The sequence below is a fragment of the Leptonotus elevatus genome, chromosome 13 (assembly GCF_054856555.1).
Source record: "Leptonotus elevatus isolate MCC_2025b chromosome 13, RoL_Lele_1.0, whole genome shotgun sequence".
Classification (NCBI taxonomy): Eukaryota; Metazoa; Chordata; class Actinopteri; order Syngnathiformes; family Syngnathidae; genus Leptonotus; species Leptonotus elevatus.
The window spans coordinates 10,090,928-10,114,843 of record NC_141251.1 but is presented as its reverse complement, the minus strand read 5'-3'; the positions used below and the strand labels follow the sequence as shown (position 1 = coordinate 10,114,843).

Genomic DNA, 23,916 nt, shown 5'->3' with positions numbered 1-23,916 from the left:
ACTTGCAAAAAAAACAACAACAACAACAACAACCAGTTCCTCATTTAAAAGCGTCATACACGACAATAAAAACTGATCCTCTTAGAATGTCCTGAAAATCAATATGAAGTGTGGTCAATGGCAGCCGTAGCTATTATACGTTTGGAAGAGAAAGTCTATATGGTCAATAAAAGAAATTAAAGCTGCAATAAGTGACTTGGAATGAATAAATGATTGAAAGTGGATGAATATACAAAAGGTTAGGAGGCATTCCAGTGACTTACCGAGGTCCCATTGTTTTCCCGGAAAACGTCTTGGTTGACATAACTAAAAAGCTTCTTTTCAAGCTGAAGGACGACCTGAATGGGTGGCAAGAGAGAGATGGACCTCTGATTAATACCATCACTAATGGGAAGAGCACTTAGTAATTAGAGCACTAATGAACAGCGCTGTGCTGCAGTGTTAAGCAGTTAATTCGACACGTGTCTATAATATCAAATCACGCTGCATGTTAAACCCAAATAATTGTGGCCATTTAACATACTGCCTATTACAGGGCAATAAAATAAATGTTTGTATTGCTAATTAAGTTTGATTAAAAATAATTTTGTGGGATTGCTTGATGCACTTCCATACATACAAATCATCATTACCAGCTCTTCGATACTGTTCAGTGCCACATTTGAGGAGGTTGCGGGTTAGAATCCCACACCTCGGACTGTACATTGCAAATATATCCACGTCCATTATGCTAAGGGATATAAATGTATCCCAACTGACTATCATATCATGAAATGCATTATGATTTCACGGGAAATGATTAAATGCACGTCAGCTTTCAGCATCAGATGACACTTTTCAAGAATAAATACGCCATTGGCCATTAATTAGGACAAAACAATTTAGCTCAGTGGTAAGTGCAATTGCCTCTCTCCCAGAGAACCTTGGTTCAAACCCCGCTTGGACCACATTTTTAGAACATGCAATGGTTTGATACTGACTATCAGATCAGGACATTGATTATGATTTCCCTGAAATGATTAAATCCCAATTTAGACAGATTGCAATTATTTTTTTCTTTTTATTTATTTGTCATTTAACTACAATTACAAATTTATAATTTCCACATAATTTATCTTTCAATGTCCTTCTTAAGCATTTAGCTAATAGCATTTAGCTTCCATCATTTCCATGCAATTTCTGCAGATTATTATTTTTTTTTTTTTACTGCAGTTGGGTTTACAAATGTGGAAATTTCAGTTGCATTTCAATAAGCCTTAATTCTTTTTAATGGATTTGAAAATTAATGTTGATTGAGGTCTACATTATGACAAATTATACCACATGGCTTACCTTTTTGTCATTATCCCTTTCTCTATATATTAGCTTGTCGACTTCATTGGTGTCCGTGGTTCTTACTGCCTGCATGGTGGCGGTGGAACAGAAAGTCTGAAGGAGAAAAAGGCAAAAATATGCTTAGTGGTTTTATAAACAGCTAAATACTCTAGATAAAATGCTGTAACTGTCATATAAACCAATCCACGCATACATATTGTAGTACCCTCAGTGACCTTTGTGGTCCGGTGACAAACAATTACTGCCTTTGACTGATTTTTAAGACGCTTCCCATGATCACCTCACTGTCCTTTCTTTTTGACAGGACGAATGTACTGACCCCAAGGACTGTGCATATGGTTAAATTTCCCTCTGTGGACTCTTTTAACAATTAGTTAAACATTCGACCATCTGTGTTTGAAGACAGTTGAATGAGGTAATCCCTGAGCTAGTGGTTCCCATACCACACAGCAGACACTGGATGAGCTGATTGGAATTCAAAGCACAGATTAGATAATCGGGTCAAGCCAATATAACGAACAGAAAAGGCCTTTTGAACTAAAATCAGTGCAGTTTGGGCCATGACGAAATGCCCCGATTGGCCCAACAGATTACACCAAATACTGAGAGGAGGGACAACTTGCCCACTGCGTCAACTCAATTTCGCTATGTCTGCCTCAGTCCTAACCACAGATGCACATTTCTAAATCCCTAACAAATACTCCATCTTTCACTCATTTAGGCAATCCAAATGCAGGGTCAATATGGTCACCTGGCAGCCAAATGCTAATGCACTTAAATGAGTTTAAGCAGCTTTGTGCAATGAATAGGCCAAAGAAGGCACTGGTGAGCCGGGCAAGAGATACTTTCCTTGTCAAAAAGTCATTGTTCCAACACACGCGAGCAATCATCTTTTTCCACTTTTGGTAAGCATCTAATGCGCAATTAGTGGACAGGGTCAATAAATACATATTAAACGATGATAATCTTGAAAACTTTTAAAAGCTTAAAAAACATATTTAAAAAAACAATTAGATTAATAGTGATGCTTGAACATTCACATTTGAAATTCAGTAGAATTTCCCATTGAACACTCAAACTCTTTGAGAACTGGGAATTTGAAATTCATTCAGTTGTACTTTTTGAACATTTAAAAAACAATTGTTAATTTCTAATTATCATTACAGCTTTAATTTATTTGTATTACATTTAGGTGTTTTTAATTAGGGATGTTATATACCAATTTTTTTCAGACTGATACCAGACTACTATAAGTACTCAACTCTTGAGTAGTCACCGATACCACTAGTACTTTTGATACATAAAATTTCCCTCTAAATCAATGCCAGATATTTTTAAAGAAATACCTATTTATTTTAATATAGCATGTTTCCTTAAAATTGTATGCAATTGATGGCCATTTTCAATTCTTCTTATTTTTAGTTCCTGATCTTAAAAGGAACACCGATTGTAACGACAAGTTTGCTCTATAGTATTAATTTGGCTGTTCCTAACATAACTATGAGATACATTTTTCAAAAATCATTTCCACTTTAGGAACTTTATTTGGATGTACGCCACCATTTACGTGGCAACGCATTCAGTACGTAGTGATGTGGAATGGCGGCTCGCTCTTTACCAACCAATGTGAAACGCGTATAAAGAAAGCAAGGTGAGCATGCGTAGCGTTCCTAAAGGTACGATCAAAACTCTTAAATATGTCTAAAGAATGGCCGTGGGGGAGGGTGACTCCAATTCAGCATGTTGTTTCTTTAGGAACGCTACGAAGCTTACCTTGATTTTTTATAGGCGTTCCACATTGCTTGACAGAGAGCGAGCCGCCATTGTATGTCACTACGTACTGAATGTGTTGCCACGTAAATAACAATGGAGGTGTACGTCCAAGTAAAGTTTCTACAAAATGTATTAAAACGGAAATGATTTCTCAAAGTTATGTTAGTAACAACCAAATAAATAATATAGAGCAAACTTGTCATTACAATTGGGGTTCTGTTTAAAACGGCAGCCGATACTGGTATCGGTCACTGTGCGAGTTATATAGATATCTTGAAATAAGGCCAGGTATCGAAAAGATACCTGGTATCGGTTTAAAAAAATCTTATCTTATTTTATTTTTTATTTTGACAATTCATTTTGTTGGTTGGTTATGGAATAAAAACAACAATGAATGTTACATTTGAAAAATGGAGGGGAAAAAAATGCAGTACCAGATTTCGTGTCATGATAGCATTTAAGTGGATTGTGGCAACAAATAGGCATTGACCCGTCTCAGCGCCCCCCTCTTGCAATACAATGGAAAGACTCAGTTGCGCTTCTTCTTCAAGGAACTCGCTCTGTTATTTGATGCCACACAGTATCAGTGCAGCGACGCCCCCTTACGACGGGCCGGGTAAACTTTTAAAACTGATCATTGCATTCAAAAGCACATGCGATGTCGAGCCACTTTCATTGATCACCAAAAGTGATATTACCAAAGGAAGGGAGGGTATCTTCCCTCATTTGGGCATTTGATCAGATCCTGCAAAGTGACTTGGCATTACATTGCTGCATTATGTGTCACAGGTCAACAATGAGTGTTTGTAGAGGGCCAGAAGCTGGGGGCTGGGATGGGAGGTCGCCGAGAAAGGCGCTGGCTTTATGCATCAATGGAGGATAATCTCATGACTGTCGCAGGAGGAAGCGGCTGTTTAAAGGAGCTCTCTATTCCAGCTGCTCCTTTTAGTGGAGAGGTTAAAGCAATCTGCCCCACTTCAAAGACCACAGACCCACACACACACCCAAGCCTTCTGTCTACAGTCTTTCCAGCAGATGGAGGTGAACCACTATGCTAAACTTCAATACTGAGAAACCCATGTCAATGAGACCTATTTACTCATTCATAACTATGGAGGCATAAAAAAAAGCTTGCTTTTCATTTAGTGCACCAAAGTGCAATTATTCTTTTTTTTTTTTTTTTTGTATAAAAGAGTCGTACTGCCTTAGCCTGTTGCATGTTTAATTAGTGTTCTAATTTGTGTTCCTTATTTATTCATCTCTATTGATGCATGTTGTACGGGGTTCGCGATTCTTAACAGCTGTTAACATTAAACTGCCCCCATGGGACATATCCTTTTAATTGAATTTAATTGAATACTGTTACTATACTGCGGTAAATTACACACACATGCACACACACTGTACATAGACTATACATACAGTACATTACACAGTACGGATAAATATATATACTGTATAAGAAATGCATATACATACATACATGACATAGATTATTTCGCTGCCGTCTGGCAGAAGAATACAGTATTTGATTCTAAAGTTGCTCAAAATCTCGAATCGTTATCCCACCCGACTCCGGGCAAAACGTCCACGTTTTGTTACAAATTCAGCTCAGTGAGCATTCAAAGTAATAGTTACACAAGTTGCATTTTTCTAGTGCTGTTAAAGTTAACGCGTTAAAGTCATTGATTAATCAAAAAATGAATATCGCATTAATCATGTAATAGCGCAGAATAACCACACCATTACTTTCCTTTAGCTTGACAGCGGATGGTTACGTTAAAGGTAGCGCAGGTTGTGTTTGAGCAATAAACATAACTACATGCATTAAAGTAAAGCATTTAATAAATGTTTATGTATGCCATTTAAAATATTTGTTCGGGGGGGGGGGGGTGAGCGTGTGCAGTGGATCAAAAAATGTTGAAGACGTCCTCATAACATTAAATGTCAAAAGAATGAATACACAACAGGTGCTCATCAAATTTGGCGGGAAAAAAATGTTGCTAAAAAGCCTTTTTAATTGAGTGATTAATCATGCTTAAGATTCTAAAATGTGATTAATCTTATTTTAAAAAATTTATCGTTTGGCAGCTAAAATTCTTTCTCTTTTCTAACAAAAAGAAAAACAACAACAAGGGCATCAATTACATAGAGATGAAAAAGTGTGAGCGTTTCAAATTGCTTATGATTACTCATCAGTATTCTCACTGTATTGCGATAATAGAAAATAAAAATCACAGATGCATGCACTGAAATGAAAATCTTTTATATATGCAAAACCCTACTAAATGTACATAAAATTAAAGACAGCAGTGATATTTACAGTTATTTACAGTTTTACAACCAATTCTCCAAATATTTTAAGTGTCCGTAGCGACTTTTTTCCCCCTGCATTCGTTGTATACAAGCTAATAATCCATCTGCAGCATTGAAAAAGTCTTCTTTGTCTGATTTTCACCCTCTTCGTTTGTCTTTTTCAGTTCATGTTTTCTTTTGTTTGTCGTTGCAGCGCCCACCAAATGGCAGAAGTCACCTTCTGAATAAGGTTGCAACGATAATCAACCACTCTAAAAGGTCATCAAACCTTACATCATTTCATCTCGAGGTGACAGCAAATAACTTTTTGATGACCATCAAACTGGAAATGAAACTTAGCAACAAAGTAGTAAACATGTCATACTTTTCAACAAAAACTTTGAAATTGAAACACATCAGAGGTCAAGCGTGAAGCGATTGATGATATCAGCATTTTTGAAACGTTCAATACTAGTAGGAAATCAAGCTCATGATCAAGAGCTCTAAGAATTATTTAATAACGAGACAAATCAGCTCACTGGTGGGAAAATTGTGTACTGGACTGTGCAGCAAGAGAGACACAATGAGTGGACAATGAGCTAACTATTCATTCTTCATTACTGAAGGGTTGCCCTTTTTGTCAGCAAGGGCAGTGGCATTGTCAGAATACACTATTATTTCCTAGCTGCCACACATGGAGGTTGCCAGCTACGTAAACGTGTGCCAGCCGTGTTGGCAGGTTCAACGTGAATTGCTTAGCACCCTGATCACTTTTCCTCCATTTGTCGTCGTTCATCATACCAATTCTGCATGCATGATTGCTAAGTCTGCCCGAGTGTGGGGTAGGAGGGGGGGGGCATTCAAAGTGGGTAACAACAAATTTAGCCTGCTGCTTTACAGCTAGCTATTACACAGAAAAGCCAGTAAATCAGTCGCGACTCTCTCCACCCAACGTGACTGGACACAAGCCAGAGTCATCCACTCTTGCCTCCCGCGGCTGGCTAATTTAATGCCTCCAAACAAAGATTAATCACTGACAAACACAACAGGATTGTGATTCAAAATGGAGGCGAGGTGAGAGTGGACACATTAGCGACGGCGACGTTAGCCTGCGCGTGACCCACCGATCAACCGTTGACCCTCGTGGGGCTACCCGCCGTCGTCCCTAACAGCGAGCGACGCAGAAACTCGCGACTCTGCCTGTGAACCCGCTGGACTGTGTAATGGTGAGTTGTGTTGGCGCCGTTGGAGGTCTTCTAACCTGCCACGCCCTCGTCAAAAACCAGCTTGGAGAGGTAACAAGGCATGCGAGATAGTGATAATGTGCCCTATTTATCTTGTGCATTATAACATCTGGGAAACTTCTCTAAAAACAATGGCAAGCATTGAGGGCTGCCATTCGGGTTTTACCTTCAGAAACCGGCCAAAAGCATTTGTCCTCTTGGAATAGATAATAGACAGGCCACAAATCATTCAAGACAACAGGACGAAGGGGTTTGTGAGTGTGTGAGAGAGAAACCCAATGTATGTCTGTGTGTGTGTTCCCCCCTGGTATTTAACTTCTCTGCTGGCCCATTCTGCAGGGCCCCGAAGGACAAATTGCCCAGCATGGATGTCTTTGAGAGGCAGTGCAGCGCGCAGAGAAAGAGACAGCGCTGAAACACAGGGAACAGGCCCATAAAAATTCATCACTTTGACCCCAATGACCTCCTGCAACTGGGGGTGTTCACACGCACACACACACACACACACACACACTCACATAAAGACGCACAAGCCAACCATACTTACGCTCAACGTTACAAACCACTATTCTAAAATGTACTCCACCGACGTTGAGCAGTGTTGCACTCTTAAGTTAACCCTGTCCTATAAGATAAGTGAAATCCCAAATGTCGAAAGCCTCTCCTTCACACATTCATAGCGACAAACACAATAGCCATGGAAAAGCTTTCTACACAGGAAAAGGCCACCAGATGCTTCATTGTGACTCCGTCTCTGTGTAAAATAGTAGCAGTAAAAGGAGGGTGGGTTCTTCTTCTGTGGCGCATTCGCCCCAGTAAGAGGAGGTCATTGTCTCAAACCCGGGCTCTTGACACATTACGGCCACCTGTACAAAGAAAAGCTAATGAGAGATTTAATTTGAGATACCTCCCCTGCCACTTATAGTCAGCATTTTGAAACCAACCACAGCAGATGTCTCCAAGACTGTTTAACGTACCCACTCTCAATAATGCCATACATGCACACATTACACAATAGCCACTTTAATGCAGCGGCCATTTGAAGGCAGTTAGCTGTGGTTTGTGGTGTTTCTGAAAGGAAGCTTTGTTATCACCAGCAAATCTGTCTTTCGTGTTTGTTTGTTTTTTTAGCAATGCTATCTTAAAAAAAACATTTGTCCCGTTAATGAGAAAACAAATTCATGCCCAACTGTGCCCTGGCCATAGAATCACATTTAAATATAGCCAACAGAATCACTATTGATGGAGTATAAACACTTACTAAGCACTTAAAAAACATTGCACTCATTTAATTTACCTATCCCACCATAGCTCTAGTTAGGAATCAATTAAAGGAAACAGATAGTGAGGTAATCTGTTGCTGCAAAGTCAATTACTGGATATCGAAGAGGCACTCAGTGATTAGTGATTATCCAATAAGAATGCAGAGTCTGGTGGGTTCATTACTCGGGCATTCGACAAAGAATGGGATGGAATGAAAACTAAAAGAAAAGGAAAAGTTTCATACTTAGATTATTCATTGTTGTGTTTTCCTCTAGTCAAGATAAAACACAGGAAGAATTTGTCCTTTGCTTCCCACAATTTTCAGCTGACTTCATATAGGCAGGTGACCAGCTTCTTTTTTTTTTTTTGTGAGCATTAGGAAGGTGAAGACCCCAGTGAGGCATAAAGCCCCTGTTCACACACAAAGAACATTGATTCATTTGAGCACCACCCTTTAATTTGTTTGCATCATTTCATCTTAATGATGGGCTTGTCTACCCGGGTGAGAGAGAGGTATAATTCAGTCAAGGAAAAGGGAAAGAGGAAGGTACTGGAAGACGGGTGGGGTGTTGACACCCCACCGCAGAGCGCTAGGCAACCATCTAGTGGGTGGGCTTTGTGATACATTTTACCAATTTTTCATGCCCATCCCTCTTGATGTGACCCCACTCAGGGCCTTTTATGCTGCTGACAGCTCTGCGCAGGAAAACATGCTGCCGCTCTGATAGCATGAAATCGGGAACAAAGACCCCCAGGGAGAGGAGAAGGGGGCCGCTGAGGCCCACTGTGCTCTGGTCCCGCCTGGCTCTGGCCACAAACAGATGTTAGGCCAGCCCCGACTCTCTCAGACCCCGAAAAAAAGGAGACCCTTCAGGAGAAATGGGCCTGAAATGTATTGTTTTGGGCACCCACTAAGACAAAAAATGGGAGCGGATCCCTAAAAGGGCCGGTCAATATGTCCATCACTGATAAATCACATGCGGAGGACTAAAAGCCCATGAATTCTAATGTGGCCCTTAATGGGCACTCTTAAATATGATGGGATAGTTGTGAGCAGGTGTGAGTGGAGCTTAGTAACTTAATGTCAGTGGGCTGAGCTATTTAAAAGCTCATGGTGCCAACACCGAGTTTAGAGCTGTAAAACAATTGAGCCCTTCCAGGGAAGCAGCACTGATGAAGATGACATTAAGTACACACAGGGAAACAAAGTTGATAGGCCGATCAATTTGAGTTTGACAATAAAAGACAATTTATTCATTACTCATCATTGTCCTCTCTCGCTTTGCAAAGGCTTGAATTCAAGCCATTAAAACACCATGAGGTAAATGTTTTGCTCAAGTGAATAGGAATTGTGGCTGACTTGTTGAGTGAGCAGCCATGTGTAGCCTCTCTTTTACAGACTGCCTCTTTGCATATGCATAGAGCAAACTCAAATGATTACAATGCTGGAGACAGCGAAGGGGATGCTGTGTGCACATGCTTGTGCACAACCCCCACAGTCAGTGCATTATTTTGGAAGCATCTCCAAAATTTCATTTGGGAAAAAGCAAAGTAGTAAACCTTAGCTTAATAATGAGTTGGAGCCAATTTGATCAACTACTGCACAGCAGTGGTGTCCAAACTATGGCCCCTAGGGCCATTTGTGGCCCGCCATCCATTTTCTAAGAGGCCCGCGGTTTATACTAAAAATGGCATCTGGCACTAACTGTTTTATATATTGTACAGCTTTTCTAAATATGCAAATGAACGATTTACAATTAAGTAACAACATTTATTTTCATAACACTGTGGTGAATAAAGATAATTCATTTTTACGAGCAAAAACCTGTTGTGTCAAGGTCCAAATTGTGAATATATCAAATGAATGATTCCCAAGTAACAGCTTGAAAAATGGTCAGTTTATAACAGACTGCTCCTGTTTTGTAGGATTTGGCTGCTGTTCAGTGCAGGGGCTAATATTTTCTGGTGGGTTACAAGGCCTTGACCACCCCAACATTTTTGTAAAATCCTAAACCATTGGTCTTATAGAAAGCTGTTCAAACAACATGCAACTGCTTGATTGACTGATTTTGGTGTGCTTGATAAAGAAACAAATAATCAAAATGGCCCTTGCAGCCTTTGATTTTTCTCTATGTGGCTCTTTGGAAGAAAAAGTTTGGATACCTCTGAACTACAAAGAAAGATATAATGGCCAATGATCGTTATAGTAATATTAGTGATGCACCAAATAAACCCTCTTGGCTGAAACAGAAAACTGAACATGAGGACTCCAAGGCTTAAAGAAAGAAAGAAAAAAAGAAAGAAAAAAAGAAAGAAAGAAAGAAAGAAAGAAAACTTTATTTTTAAAAATCCTGGGCTGGATAGTTTGCCAAATTTGTCTAAATGTATGTTAATACTGCAGTTTGATTAGCTTTGCCCAATTCATGTATCAGATTTTTTTCATGTCAATGTGAACAGAACAATTCTGTTTTTTTTTTTTATTTCTTACTGAGCCCGGCCTCTCTCGTGTGCATAAAAATTGGACTTGTATCTGATTCGACTGCAGTCTCGGCGCTCAACTCGTGCTCATCCAACCTACAATATATCATCAAAAGGCAAAAAAACAATAACAACAACGTCACGATTGTTCAACAAAACGGACAGACGCCAAAAACAATGGCGGACGAGGGAGCAGAAAACAGTGGCCAAAAACATACGCTTTAGAACTGATCGATATATGGGGGCACCAGTCAGGTCAAGCACAAAGTAATTTTGCCACAAATGCATCAAAAGCATCAAAAAGCAACTTTGTTTTTGTTATGTGAACGACTACATTAAAAAAAAATGGGACTTAGCAAAAAATATCTGAATACGCATCACACCCTGAATTTCCCATGTTCAAAAAGGAAATATTCAAGTTTAGGTTATCAAACATAGTTCCTTTCCTTGGCTATAATGGCTATAACTACTTAGGAAAACAGCAGTACAGTACTGAAGAACAGGAGGGTGATATTATACACCTGACTGGGCCCAAGTCAAGAGCTTATAAGGCCACGCTCCCTCCCATGCCCTGTTAGTGCCAGGCTCTGCGCTCATCCTCGGCTTGGCTGGTCACACCATCTTTGCAGTTGGCATGGTGTTCCCAGCTGCCAGTCACAGAGGCCCCCGCCTCTAAGGACACAATGGCAATCGCATAGCTGGTGCTGGGCTCAAACGGCCTGTTGTTAATGAGCGGGACCAACAGAAGCCATTGCTTGTTCTTTCTTTGCCAGCGTTTTAATTATATGGACATCACTTCCAGCAAAGCTGCATCGCACAAGTTAAGCCCTCATAGCTGAACTCTGTATTCATTAGCATCAAACGCAAACAGAGAAGAGAAAAAGTGAGAGGGAACAGACACTGTTGTCTAGAGGGAATAGTCTCCTTCTATATCCAGATGGGTTATCTGTGATATAATGGTTCCTCATTGTGATAGATTGGACTGTTCCAGCCAGATAATATGCCTTCATTGTATTGTTAAGAAAATCACTGGCATCAACTATGTGGCAATAAACAGGCATGGGTCAAACGACTGGTGCCAATAACCCTGTTTAACTTGCACCGTGCAGTAAATGGGAGGAGTTACCTGCATTTAGACAATTGAGATAGTGTCAGGATTGTTGTCTTACATATGAAACAGCTAATCTGGTAGGCTAAAGCAAACCATCTAAAGAATCTACAAATACGATCCCACCCAATATGACCTTGCAAAACATATAAAAGACCTTATGTCTTGTCTCAAGAAGTCCACTTTTACAATAGATACCGGAATTAGGAGATAAAATACTATAAATATTAAGGATGCACATTTGACTATATTTCCTTTATCGACTTTATTTATTATTTATGAATATCATCTATGAACAGATTAATTAATGTGTATCAAAATAAGATCATCTTTTCCTGAATCATCTTAACTCCTTTTTCAATGTCAGTGCCATCTGCAGCAGTTACCACTGTAACGATTGTGATAGCTCAAATTGCCATAACTAAGGTTGCTCTTCTTTGCTTCGAAAACATGTTAAACCTCAATGAAAAGCGCCTCTCCTGGCTGCAAAAAGGTACTGCACATTATAATGACCAAGTTGTATCAAGACACAATTAGTCAACAACCAATTCTACTAAATTGACCGTATTCTTAATGATCACTTAATCGATTACTATCCCAGTCCTTATAAAAGTAGATGACAAGTGTGTGTTTTAAATGCATGTACAGCAGTGGTGTCCAAACTCGGTCCTTGAGGGCCGGAGTCCTGCAGGTTTTGGATATTTGCCTACTCCAACGCACCTTTTCCAATCAACAAGATCGTTATCAGGCTTATGCAGGTGTGTTGAAGAAGAGAAACATCCAAAACCTGGAGCACTCCGGCCCTCGAGGACCGAGTTTGGACACCACTGATGTACAGTATATACCAGGGGTGACCCAACTTTTTCTTTTTTAAGCTGAGAGCTACTCTCTGGGTACTGATTAAAACGAAGGGCAACAAGTTTGACATAAACTTCTAAAATAAATTTGCTACAATTACCATTAATAATGTTACTGTTATATTAATAATGAATGATATTATGTGAAGACATGTTTATGATTTCTTACAGTAATTACAAAACAATCTCAACACTTTATTTCTATAAATCTCTACCAATGTCCATATTTTTAAATGATCACTTCCACAACATTTCTAGGAAATCACAATGCCCCATCACTAGATAGCTATTTTTAGAACAGGCCAGAACCTGGTGCAAGGTTAGTGACCCCTGGTATATATAGTGTCTGTAACCTTGGGTTTTAAAATACAGAAATGTATTTGGAGAATTGAGGGAAGTCAATTCCCTGGTGTTGAGGTGGCGGAGGGTGGGGTGGGTTTGCACAGAACAGAGGCCCAATCAGTGCTGGCCCGCTGGTTAATGGATGGATGGCCCCCCAAAATTAATTAGCCTGACTAATGTAGTGTACACTTAATTACACTCGCTGGCTTTTGATTTATAGCTAGCAAGTAACACGCATGCTTGTCAAAGACGGGCTAAAAGGGAAAATTGCTTACCCGTTACTGATACCAATTATTTACTCAGTCTAGGTTCAACAGCTACTACAATGGCCATACACTAGTTAATGAACATGTTTGCAATATCACAGACATTTGTTTAAGTCTGCAGTATGTGATGTACAGAATATACGCTCATACAGACTTGCTCAATCCTCTGAAAAAGTGATTATGATATATTTTTTATTATTATTTTATTTTTTATTTAGCAGTAAACACAAAATGACAGAATGGCCTTTATACATGTGCTCATTGTTTTTACTTGTTTTTTATTTTATTTTATCTCTGCAGTTTGTTTGTGTGTGTGTGTGTGTGTGTTGAGTAATTTCACTCTGTACAAAATGAATGATCTATCATGTTAACCCATCATTAAAGGGCATTTTACAGGCAATTCATTAGGAAAGGGGCTAGTCAAGGGCCCCACCTTTAATTTCATGCTGCTCAAGCAAGAGAAAAGACGCAGGACAAAGGACAAGAGATTGATGCCTGGTCTGTCCCTATGCAATTCCAGAAAAAACAGACAGGAGGTGCTAATTCAAAACGCTCTCTTGTGCGAGGCAAGCTAAGCCTAATGAAATCTATCCATGTAGCGACAGATCGGGCCGATTTAAACACCCCCATGCCATGTCATGTGGACAGTAGATCAAGTCAGCAATTAACCTTCCTGCCGGCCTCTATCAATCCATAAATTGGAGAAGGCTCGCACACAATCTCTACAGATATTAAATTTACATTCTATTAAGTTTAATTAGGAGGGATTTTAAATATACTCGAAGTCTAGGCATTGAGCCCTGAGCGTGTCATCAATGCCGTTGATTCATGACAACAGGCCACATCAAAGACCCGCACATAAGCTTTCACAAACATGCACACACTTGCGCCCACTCGCACATCCCTAGAATACATCTTATACTTCTTTCTAATTGCATTTACAAAAGTGTCTGGAACATTTATGTGTAAATAGAAAGGATATATTGCTCTCTGCTGGAATATCGGTTTCAAGGACATATATTAACTTGCTACTGAGATCTGCTGCTAGCAATGCTTTTGTGAGTACATTTCTTGAACTTGTTACGAGTATCTTGCTGAACTTCCGACCATTGCCACTTGTTGCAAATATTTTTTCACCATGCATTACGTAAATGTCAAATCCCCTTTCATGGAGTTTCACAATGGTAGTAGTGTCTTGAGAAAACACACAAAATCACTCAAATCTGTATACATAATAAAGTATGCTCTAATTTCTGATTACCTGTGATGACAATAGCGCAGCAAGTGAACATGCAGACTATTTAGCTGCAGCTGAATGGGTTAGGGGCCATTCTCACTTGTTATCAGAAGGCAGTGTGTTTTATCGTTTTTATGTTTTACAGTCGAGTGGACCCACAATTTGTGATGGATAGGCCATGCATATTGACTTCACACTTAGAATTGATGGACTAAAAGGGATTATATGGGGTATATTAACAGTACTTTAAGCCATAAATACATCCCTAACTGTATGGTACTGTAAATTACTGTACATCTATGGTACTGATTGCTAAGCCACCTGGGGTAGCTTGTGCTGGTGCGAATCTGCTTTGTAGTTTGCTGGCTCCGAGCATTTGGGCAGTTTTGTCTCTTGGTGCAGCAGCACCTTTCATCAGGTTGGATGGGGTGCGTCAGCGCACAGCCATTTTCAAATGTTCGACCAGATTCAAATCGGGGCTCTGGCTGGTTGCCCTGAAGCCACTCCTTCATTACCTTGGCTGTGTGCTTAGGGTTGTTGTCCAGTCTGAAGTCCTGGGGACACGTTTTCATCCAGGAGAGATCTGACAGAGTGACAATAGTCCCCTACCTGACTAAGGCCCTTTTTCACTGGACTGCTCAGTTTAGGACAGGAGACCATCTCTAGGAAGAGTCCTGCTAGTTTGGAACTTTTTTCCTTTTACCGATGATGGAAACCACTGTAGATAGTGGAAGCTTAAAAGTAGCAAAACATTTTCTGTATCCTTCCCCGGATCTGTGCCTCAAGAAAATCCAGTCTTGGAGGTCTACAGACAAGTTCCTTTGACATGATTCTTGGTTTTCGCTCTGACAACTAGGGCCTTTTATAGACAAGTGGGGGCTTTTTAAAATCAATCAATCAACCAATCAATGAATCAATCAATCAATCTGGATTTTGTCAACAATTTCCAGTCTGGATGAATACACAATACAGCTACATTTGACATCTGAATAATCCCCAACAGACTGAATATTGTGTGATGAAGGTTTAAAAGGAACGACAGAAAACACATCAAGCCAGAATCATCTTCAAAAGTTTCAAAACGGCCCCTTTGCTGTTTCATCAGCACTGATGCAAAGCACGATCAAGCCAAAGCATGAGGAGAGGCGGGTTGGTGGGGACTGGATGGGTTCCAGGCTGCTCAGCCCTAACATTAGTCTCCACGTGGCTGTGTCCTTTGTCCGCCAGTCAAAGGGCCGCTGAATGGAGGTCAATTGAAACCAATTCCCTGTGTCTGACACAATTAATAGGGTTGCCCAGGCTGAAGAGAATGGGGGCCACCCTAGGCCTTTGGTTACTGATCCTGTCGCAAAAGCATGCAAGGAATTTGCCACCTGGAATTTATCCTGTGACAATAATAAGCCTGTCTCTTTCCAAACCTACCTCCTCCTTTGTACACAATAATACAAATATCTCCTGTTCCTTTCACCCACCACAAATAAGGACAGGTGTCAGGGGAGTGTCTAGTGGTTGTCCGCAGTCAAGTCAACCAGAGTGAGCCAACAATGGGGAAGAGAAGCGGTGGAGTTGCAGCTGGAGAGAAATGCACAGGTGCATTTTCCCACCAAATGTCTGCAGATGCAGACGACTGTAATATTGTCCAACAATCAAAAAGCATGTGGTGAAATGTAGTTTGCTGTATCTAAAAACAAACAAACTCACAGCCCTCGGCACAACAGTTTTCTATGAGCTGCACAGGAGAGGTCGTATAGAGCCAGAAAACGAGGCAGTGAAAATGAGAGCCAGCCTGCGTGCGTCTTCAGATACGACGGGCGATCGATCCAGTTAAACACTTTGGTGGATGTGCACTAATTGTCCAGTTGACATTAATCGTCATTAGAGGCCTTTAAAACAGCCTAGTGGCTGTGAGTTACATCCTGTGCCATGGTTGCAACCCATCTGTTTATCGGTGACATCACAGCTCTCTCTGTCGCTAATACGTAGGTCACTGTTAAATCAGACAAGTTGACCACTGCATTGGACGGGTTTATTTGAAGAGCAGTATCTTCTTTAATGGCACCTAGATGACATCACCAGCTGTTTCTTTTGTTGCCACTAAATGGTCAGTATGTTTGAGGAACACTCATTAAGATGAAGAGAAATGATCTCTCTGTTTGAGAGTGTATTTGTCCACAACTTTACTTCCTACTAATGCCACACCCCCTTAAAGTGGGTGTATCTCTTAAGAGTCTTTTGGCCTTAACAAATTAGTTTGGATGAGTGTGTGTGTATTCACCCTGGATGTGAATGTGTTTGTGAATGGGGGCCAAGGTGCATATGAAAGGAACAGCGTAGAGGGGAGGGTGTAGAGATGGACACATACTGATGCAAGCCTTACACATCCCTGGAAAAGGGGTCATGACCCCGACCACACTCAAACAGCATGTCAGTGTGGTAGAGACAAGGAGTGGGTTTGTGCTTACCTACCACAGAGCAGAATGGACAAGAAAGGAAACATGTGGAGAGTTATCTGGATTGGTGCACAGGTGTAGCACTGATAGGCTCAGATGATATTCCACTTCCAACATGAAACACTAATGCCCCCAAAAATGACCTCAACACAAATCTACCACCGGTCTACAGAGAGACAGATGCAATCGACAGCACCCACTGCACAGCACCATCTCCGTGCAGAGGAGCAAATTCAGGAATGATCTGCTGTCACTGCCCTTTTCTACTGACAGAATGGGGGAAATCTTCCCCCAATACGCCATGTGGATTTTTAATTCAACTCTGAGAGGCAAAAGTTAATATTGCCAGAAGAGTGCACTACAATTGACTTTTATTTTATTTCTGTATTAAAATAAGAGCAAAAAAATGTATATATGTTTATTACTTTTCCTATCCATCTATATATCTATCTATCTATCTATCTATCTATCTATCTATCTATCTATCTATCTATCTATCTATCTATCTATCTATCTATCTATCTATCTATCTATCTATCTATCTATCTATCCATCCATCCAAAAATAATTACTGTGACAAGCCAAATGTGCACTAGATGACAGTTAATCGCAATCATTGACTTCTCAATGGCCCCACTGTTTGTGCAAACTTCTGTTGAGAATCCTTGAGTTGGATTTATTATCTCCAAAGAGACACATTCACGTGATCTGCAAGTTAATGTAACCTAATTACAAACAAAATCAAATGTACTGCATAAACTTTGAGGCTATGTATAAAGTTAATGTAACCTAATTACAAAACCAAAATCAAATGTACTGCATAAACTTTGAGGCTATGTATAAAGTTAATGTAACCTAATTACAAAACCAAAATCAAATGTACTGCATAAACTTTGAGGCTATGTATCAATACCGCTGATGGACTGTGAAGCAAATACATGTGATTTACAATATTCCTCCACTATATATCATTCACCGTTAAACTAGATCTTAGCATATTGAACTTTAAATATATATATTATACTGTATATATAGGTTTTAGGCACCTACTTTACATCATAAACATTTTTTGGGTGAAAAAATGCATAGTTACTTGCGAGGGAACACAAATTATTTTTTCCCCCTACCATGTCACCTTAGGGGCTCCGCAATATACCACTAGCATAGACAGAAAAACAATAATTATTTAAACAACATTACAATAACAAAAACAGCAAATAGCAATAATGCTGTTAACATATTGTTTCACTTTTAAGCTAACTAGAGAAGATACAAAATGGAACGAACATAAAACCGTGACCATAAAACCGTGACCATAAAACTGTGACCTGGTGTTTGGTCGGTGCTGGATTTCACTTTCCTTTGTTTTCTTTGGTCCTTCCTCGGGTCTCCTGACGGCGGTGTTCGGTTTAGGTGAACGGTATGGGATTTTTTTAATAGGTTTTTGGTGAACTAACGAATACACACACACTCGCACGCACGCACGCACATACAAAAAAAAAAAAAAGAGAGAGAGAGCAATGATGATGACATTACCGAATGAACAATACTGAGCTCTTTAAAAAAAAAAAAAAAAACTGTGACCACAAAACCGATTCCTTTCTTCCATCCATGCATCCAAATTTGATTAAATCCCATTGAGGGCAAATGGCAACATCCAGGTGGGTCCTTAGGCAAGGTACTTCATGGTACACAGTCACACCAACACCGAATATGAGCGATACTAATGGCAGTCATATTGGCTGAGGCATCGCCCCGGTCAACATGACCAAGTCATGTGTTGGGGAACCATGACAATCTGGTGAGAAATTGGCGACTGAAACAAGAGCAAGGCATTGTCCACTTTGCGAGGTGATCTACAGGCCTCCTAGTGGCTTGATGACTACCCTGCAGATGGTCCTCACCAATGCGTACCACACAGAGTGAAGTCCTTCCTAAGCCATTTGAGCAAAAACCCTCCATTCAGAAAGCTTCCCCTCCTCCTTTCTCTCATGAATGGCCTTCTGGTTGAAATGAACAATGCCCACACCTTGAACAGGGCCACTGATTCGAAAGCCATTGTAGTCAAGAGGAGGGAGAGGATCGTGCAACAAGGAGCTCTCCCACTCTGTTATCGACGAACACCCCTAGTCTCCAGTGTGCCTTTATGACTTGTGATGCAGCTAACCCCCTCTTAGAATGCTGAATGACTGCACTACCTTGCCTCTTGCTGGCCTCATTTGCACCATGTGAAGGAGGTGCAAGAGAGGAAGGGGCAGAGAAAGAGCAGTGAATGGCAGCATAACATAACAATGCACTTGGAGGCACAGTTAGCAAACACAGCTGGGCCATCCACAGTGAAACCTTTAATGAGTCATAAGTCTAAAGAGACAGTGCTATTAAACCGCTTTTACTACTTTATATTGCAGTCCCGCTCTCTCTCTTACACACACATATCACAATTAGTTTGATAGGACATCACATTGCGTGAATTGAGTGTATTATTAGACAGCTAGGGCCATATTTCACACAGACTTATTCACACAATTAGCCCGTTTAGCATGTTGATCACTGACTCATCAAAGACAATAGAAGAGCACTCACCTCAATAACCTGTTTTGAGTCCAACCTGAAGTTAAAATCCCCAAAGACAAAATATGGCACCCTTTCAAACCGCTGGTCCGTGATCCTGCAAAACATGACCACCAGTTGATTGGCAGGATATAATGAGCAGGAAGTAGTTAGATGATGAAGGTCACAGCACCACCTTGTGGTGTGATTACTCTGATAAGACGTTTGCATGAGATATATCTTCCAATCTTTTTATAGTCTGGCTCAATGCAAGAGTGTTATTTGTGTATACCAGCATACAAATATGCTGAACATTATAAAGATGGAAGACAAGATACATAATATAATAATTTCATCCAAAGCAGATTTATAGCACTTAAATCGACTGCAAATACTGTGCAATAGCTCTTAACACTTCAACCTCAGAGAACGGAAGACTTTAAGTATATTCAGTGTTTCAGACACTACATTTGAATTATTCTCAAGAAGCTAAATGAAGTAACCTAAATATTACAGAGCATTGTTTGTATTTTCAAAGGAGGGAGACTATAATGACGTTACTACGACATGCAGCAGGAGAACATGTGGAGGGGGTGTGGGGGCATTCCCATGTCCTCATGGAACAGGTTTAGGCACATTTGACTGATAAAAGAAAGTAAAACATGCGCTCAATTCAAACGTTTGTCAGATGACACCACAATTTCATTAGGAGATATTGATCACTTCCTTTGATAACCTGCTTTGATGCTAAAGCTGATTAGTTTTGAAATAAATTCGCTTTGATCTAAAGTGGAGAACACTGACCTGAACCATACCAAGATGTGTCTCAGAGATAGCTCTGAATTTACCGCCGTGCAATGTCAGCTTCAAAAGACTGACTGACTTCATAGTTGTGCACTTGATCAGTGTTTCCAGACTTTTACATTTACTATTAAAAAAATTTCATGGAACACCGCCAAATTTCTTACCATACCATAAGTCGTTTTACAATCAGGAACAAGAAATTAGAAGAATAGAAAATGTCATGCCATTTTAAAGAAGAATGTTGGGATATATCTCGTACGGGTATCGGTCTGGAAAAAAAACATCCCAAATGGTTTATAGTCAAAAGATAATCACAATTATTTGTTATCATTATTGTTATCATCATCAACCACAACTCATTATGTTCAAGAAAACATCAGTGTTGTTCTCAACATGCAAGAGTGTCTCGACAAGACTCGCTCTCATCAGTCCAGAGTGAATTTCGGCTCCCGCTGCAGTGTGCGCTGGTTTGTTATTTTGGCAACTTTATGAAGCCTTGACCATGTGTTTGCCACCTGGTGGTTGGCTGACCACTGGTTGAGAATGTGTTTATTTAGATTTGCAGCACAGCCCACGTTTGAATTTATCAACGGCGATGAGTTTAGTTTAATCGCCATCACAATTAAATTCCATTAATCGACCCTAGTAAGGATGAGTGGGACGTATAATGAATGAATGTAATTAATTGTAGCCCTAATTGTGCAAAACCCCAAAGTAAGAAAAAAAAAGTTGCAAAAAGTGCTTTTGGGGAAATACCATGAAATGAATTACCAATTGCAAATAACTTGCTACCTTTGTTAGGTTTTCCACAGAGCTAATGTCAAAGCCTCTTGTGTAATAAATGATTCAGAATGTTTGGCTCTCTATCACTACTAATCATGTGGATAAATCTCACCATGAACTTCCTAGGCCGCGATAACAATATATTTATGGGGCCGTAAAGTGAGAGGCCACTTCTCGGTGGTGGTGGTGCTGTGTTGTGGCTGCCTGTCTTAATGCATGGTCACTTCCTCTCTGTTAGGCAGTGAGAGTGAAGGGCAGAAAGGTCAAGGAATAAGACAAGGAATGCAGCTATAACTTTAACATTATATTATATTAAATTGGCATGAGCCCATGGGGTTGGAGGGAAAACAGCAACCAGGCTATCCGTGAGGTTGTGGGTTCGATCCTCACTACTGGTGACCATGTCGAAGTGTCCTTGAGCAAGAAAATTAACCCAGATTTGCTCCCCGCATGGTAGCAGCCTACCACTGGCGTGTGAACGTGTATGTGTATGTGTGCGGTTTTTAACCCTGTGAAGCACTTTGTGACTTTGTGTCTGTGAAAAGTGCTATACAAAGAAAGCTGACTGATTGTATAGGACTGTGTTTTGAATTATGTTTAAAAGGAGTATTATTGTTTGAGAATATTTCATTATGTTATATAGGGGTAGGAATAATAATATAAAAGTGTATACATATAGTGTATACAGAGGGAATGCGCAAAAAAAGTGTTTCCATTACACTTTTGCTAAATACGTCTCAAAAACCACCTCATGAGAGCGTAAAAACATTTTTGCGATATTTGAGAGTTTTTTCAAAAGCTTGCTTTTGCGCAACTTACCTTTTGCATAAAACTGGGGGTAATAAACGCACTTTATATGTAACCAGCCACTCAACACTAAAAGTGGACTGATGTTCTTTCTTAATGACCTTACATTCAGGTGCAAAGAGACTCAGCTCAATTTAAAAGCACAGTGCTTCTCAGTTTATCTTTTTACCCACATGGAGGGCTGTAAAAAAAAAAAAGAAAATAAAAAGCTAAAGATTTGCACCTTCAATTGCTGTGCTTGTCAAATGTGAGAACTCCGGGATTTCTGCTGCTGCAAAAAAATTAATGAAAACCATGGAAACCCAAACTTAAACACAAAATCAAAGATGGGCTGTGTGACGTATTCTAATGTCTTGAGGAGTCTTTCAAGGCTACTTTCTCTAGCTTTATCCAGCTAACAGCCATGTCTAATACCCAAAGCTTGGCTGTTTTGTCTACTGGTCTAAGGTATCAGCCACAGGTCAGAAGGTAACATTCTGTTTACACGATCATTTCCTAAAGCACTCATGCTGACCCGCTGGTGTGAAAGTTGACTTTTTTCCCCCTCCGCCTTTGTGTGTGGCACGAAGAATTGCAACATTAGCTACAGCTACTGGGTGTGAAAAGGCCCTGAGAGTGGGGGTTCCAGAGAAACCCTCCAACCCCCCGCTGGCTGACCCTCACCCTGAGCTGGGGCCCCCATTAGCCTCGTCATCACAGTTCATTCAGGCAAACTGTAACAGTGTCACTGACATTCAAGCACAAAGACACACTCCTTTACACAGTCTATAAACATGCTTTCTCCTGGCCAATTCATCGTGCAGTGACACTCCTGAAAGAGCCTCTTCACAAGGCTCCGTTCTCACTGAGGTTCGGACTTGGGTCTTCATAGGGCCTTCCTTGGGGGCCACACAAAGACAGGGGTCAGACGCTAATTTATAATATGGCCCCCCAACTCTGCTCCCAGGCTCCTTAAAATACCACCATTCTAATACTCATAGCATCTAAATTGCTCTCAAACAAATACTTAAAAGAAGCTAAAAAAAAACAAAAAACAAACATGTGATCAAGACACGAAAGACATCCCATGTTGCAAAATGCAGACATGTTACCAAAATATATAAGAATTAAAGGAAGCTCACAATCCTCTCTCTCATTCTCTCCAGTCAGTCAGTATTGCTCACTGACTTTTCGTAGGATTATATGCCATGATTGACAGCCAAACTGGGACGTAATAGACAGCCTATATGGGATTAAGAGGGTGAAACTGGGGGCCATGTCAGGATGATATTGACAAGATGACTTACCATAAATTGGCCAGGCAAATTCAACTTTGCACACAATGGCTGGGCTGTGCGCGGTCATCCATTGTAAGTAAATGTGGAGAATTTGGTAGAATGTTAACATTGTGAAGAATGTGCTTGGTGACATCTTCCTGAATGGGTCAGGGGTGGCCCTGACAGGGCCTTTGACACTGCGGGGAAGGCCTTCCCCACGTCCCATGTTCGCACCACACAACTCTTCGGCTACGCCCACTCCACCAATAACACTACACAGGAGAGAGTGTGCTGTGTGGGATGTTTCAACGGTCAAGCAGAGGTTAGGAAATAAGTCAATTAAAGCAGTATCAACAAACTGAAGACGCTGGGGGAGAGCCTTGAGAACAGTCAGGGACTAGGGATGGAAAGTTGACAATTATTGTATAGAATTAAATAAATGCTTCAATGGAATGGGAGAATTTCTCTGTGTATGTTTTGAACCTCTGTTTCCAAACCAGTGATCCGCTATACTCCATTTAGATTAGTTCTTGCTTGTATTTTTAAAATGTTTGGCATTTTTTTTAATGAAACCTTAAATGGTCTCTCAAACAATAACTTCTCAGCCATGTACGACGCTTAGTAGTGATAGGAAGAGAGGTTCTTGCTATAACATAACGTCAGAGGAGTGACTGTGTTACGTTATGTTTTAAGTGTTTTAAAATATGTACCTAAAATACTTTAGTACGTATTTTCACGTACGTACGGTACATAAGAACTTAACGTACGTGCTTCGGTACGTATGGTTTCTCACTCATGAAGACTATTTGTTGAAACAGATTTCTTTAGGATGAAATAATTTCATTCTCCTATGTAATAATTTTTTTGTCATTTATAACCCATTACATCCAACATAGTACTTAATTTTTTGTAGTAGTATACTAAAAAAATGTGAGCATATTTTACCCAATTATGATTAGTAATTGGTTGTAGAATGTTATCAGAAATGTTAGTTAAACTCTACCCAACGTGCAAAGTATTTCCTAATGACTGAATTTATGTGACGTTCAACCAAAGTGTATAATTTAT

General features: G+C 40.1%; 1 protein-coding gene across 4 annotated transcripts in view; it reads right to left on the bottom strand.

Moving 5' to 3' along the window:
• The window catches only part of inpp5a (inositol polyphosphate-5-phosphatase A), a 132,390-nt gene that overhangs the window by 29,460 nt on the left and 79,014 nt on the right, over positions 1-23,916 (bottom strand). For all 4 annotated transcript variants that reach the window (XM_086093526.1, XM_086093525.1, XM_086093528.1 and 1 more), the window contains exons 9-11: positions 19,232-19,316; positions 1,333-1,428; positions 264-338 (exon numbers count right to left, since the gene is read on the bottom strand). In XM_086093526.1, the coding sequence (XP_085949652.1) occupies positions 264-338; positions 1,333-1,428; positions 19,232-19,316 (256 nt within the window). The remainder of the gene's footprint in view (positions 1-263; positions 339-1,332; positions 1,429-19,231; positions 19,317-23,916) is intronic.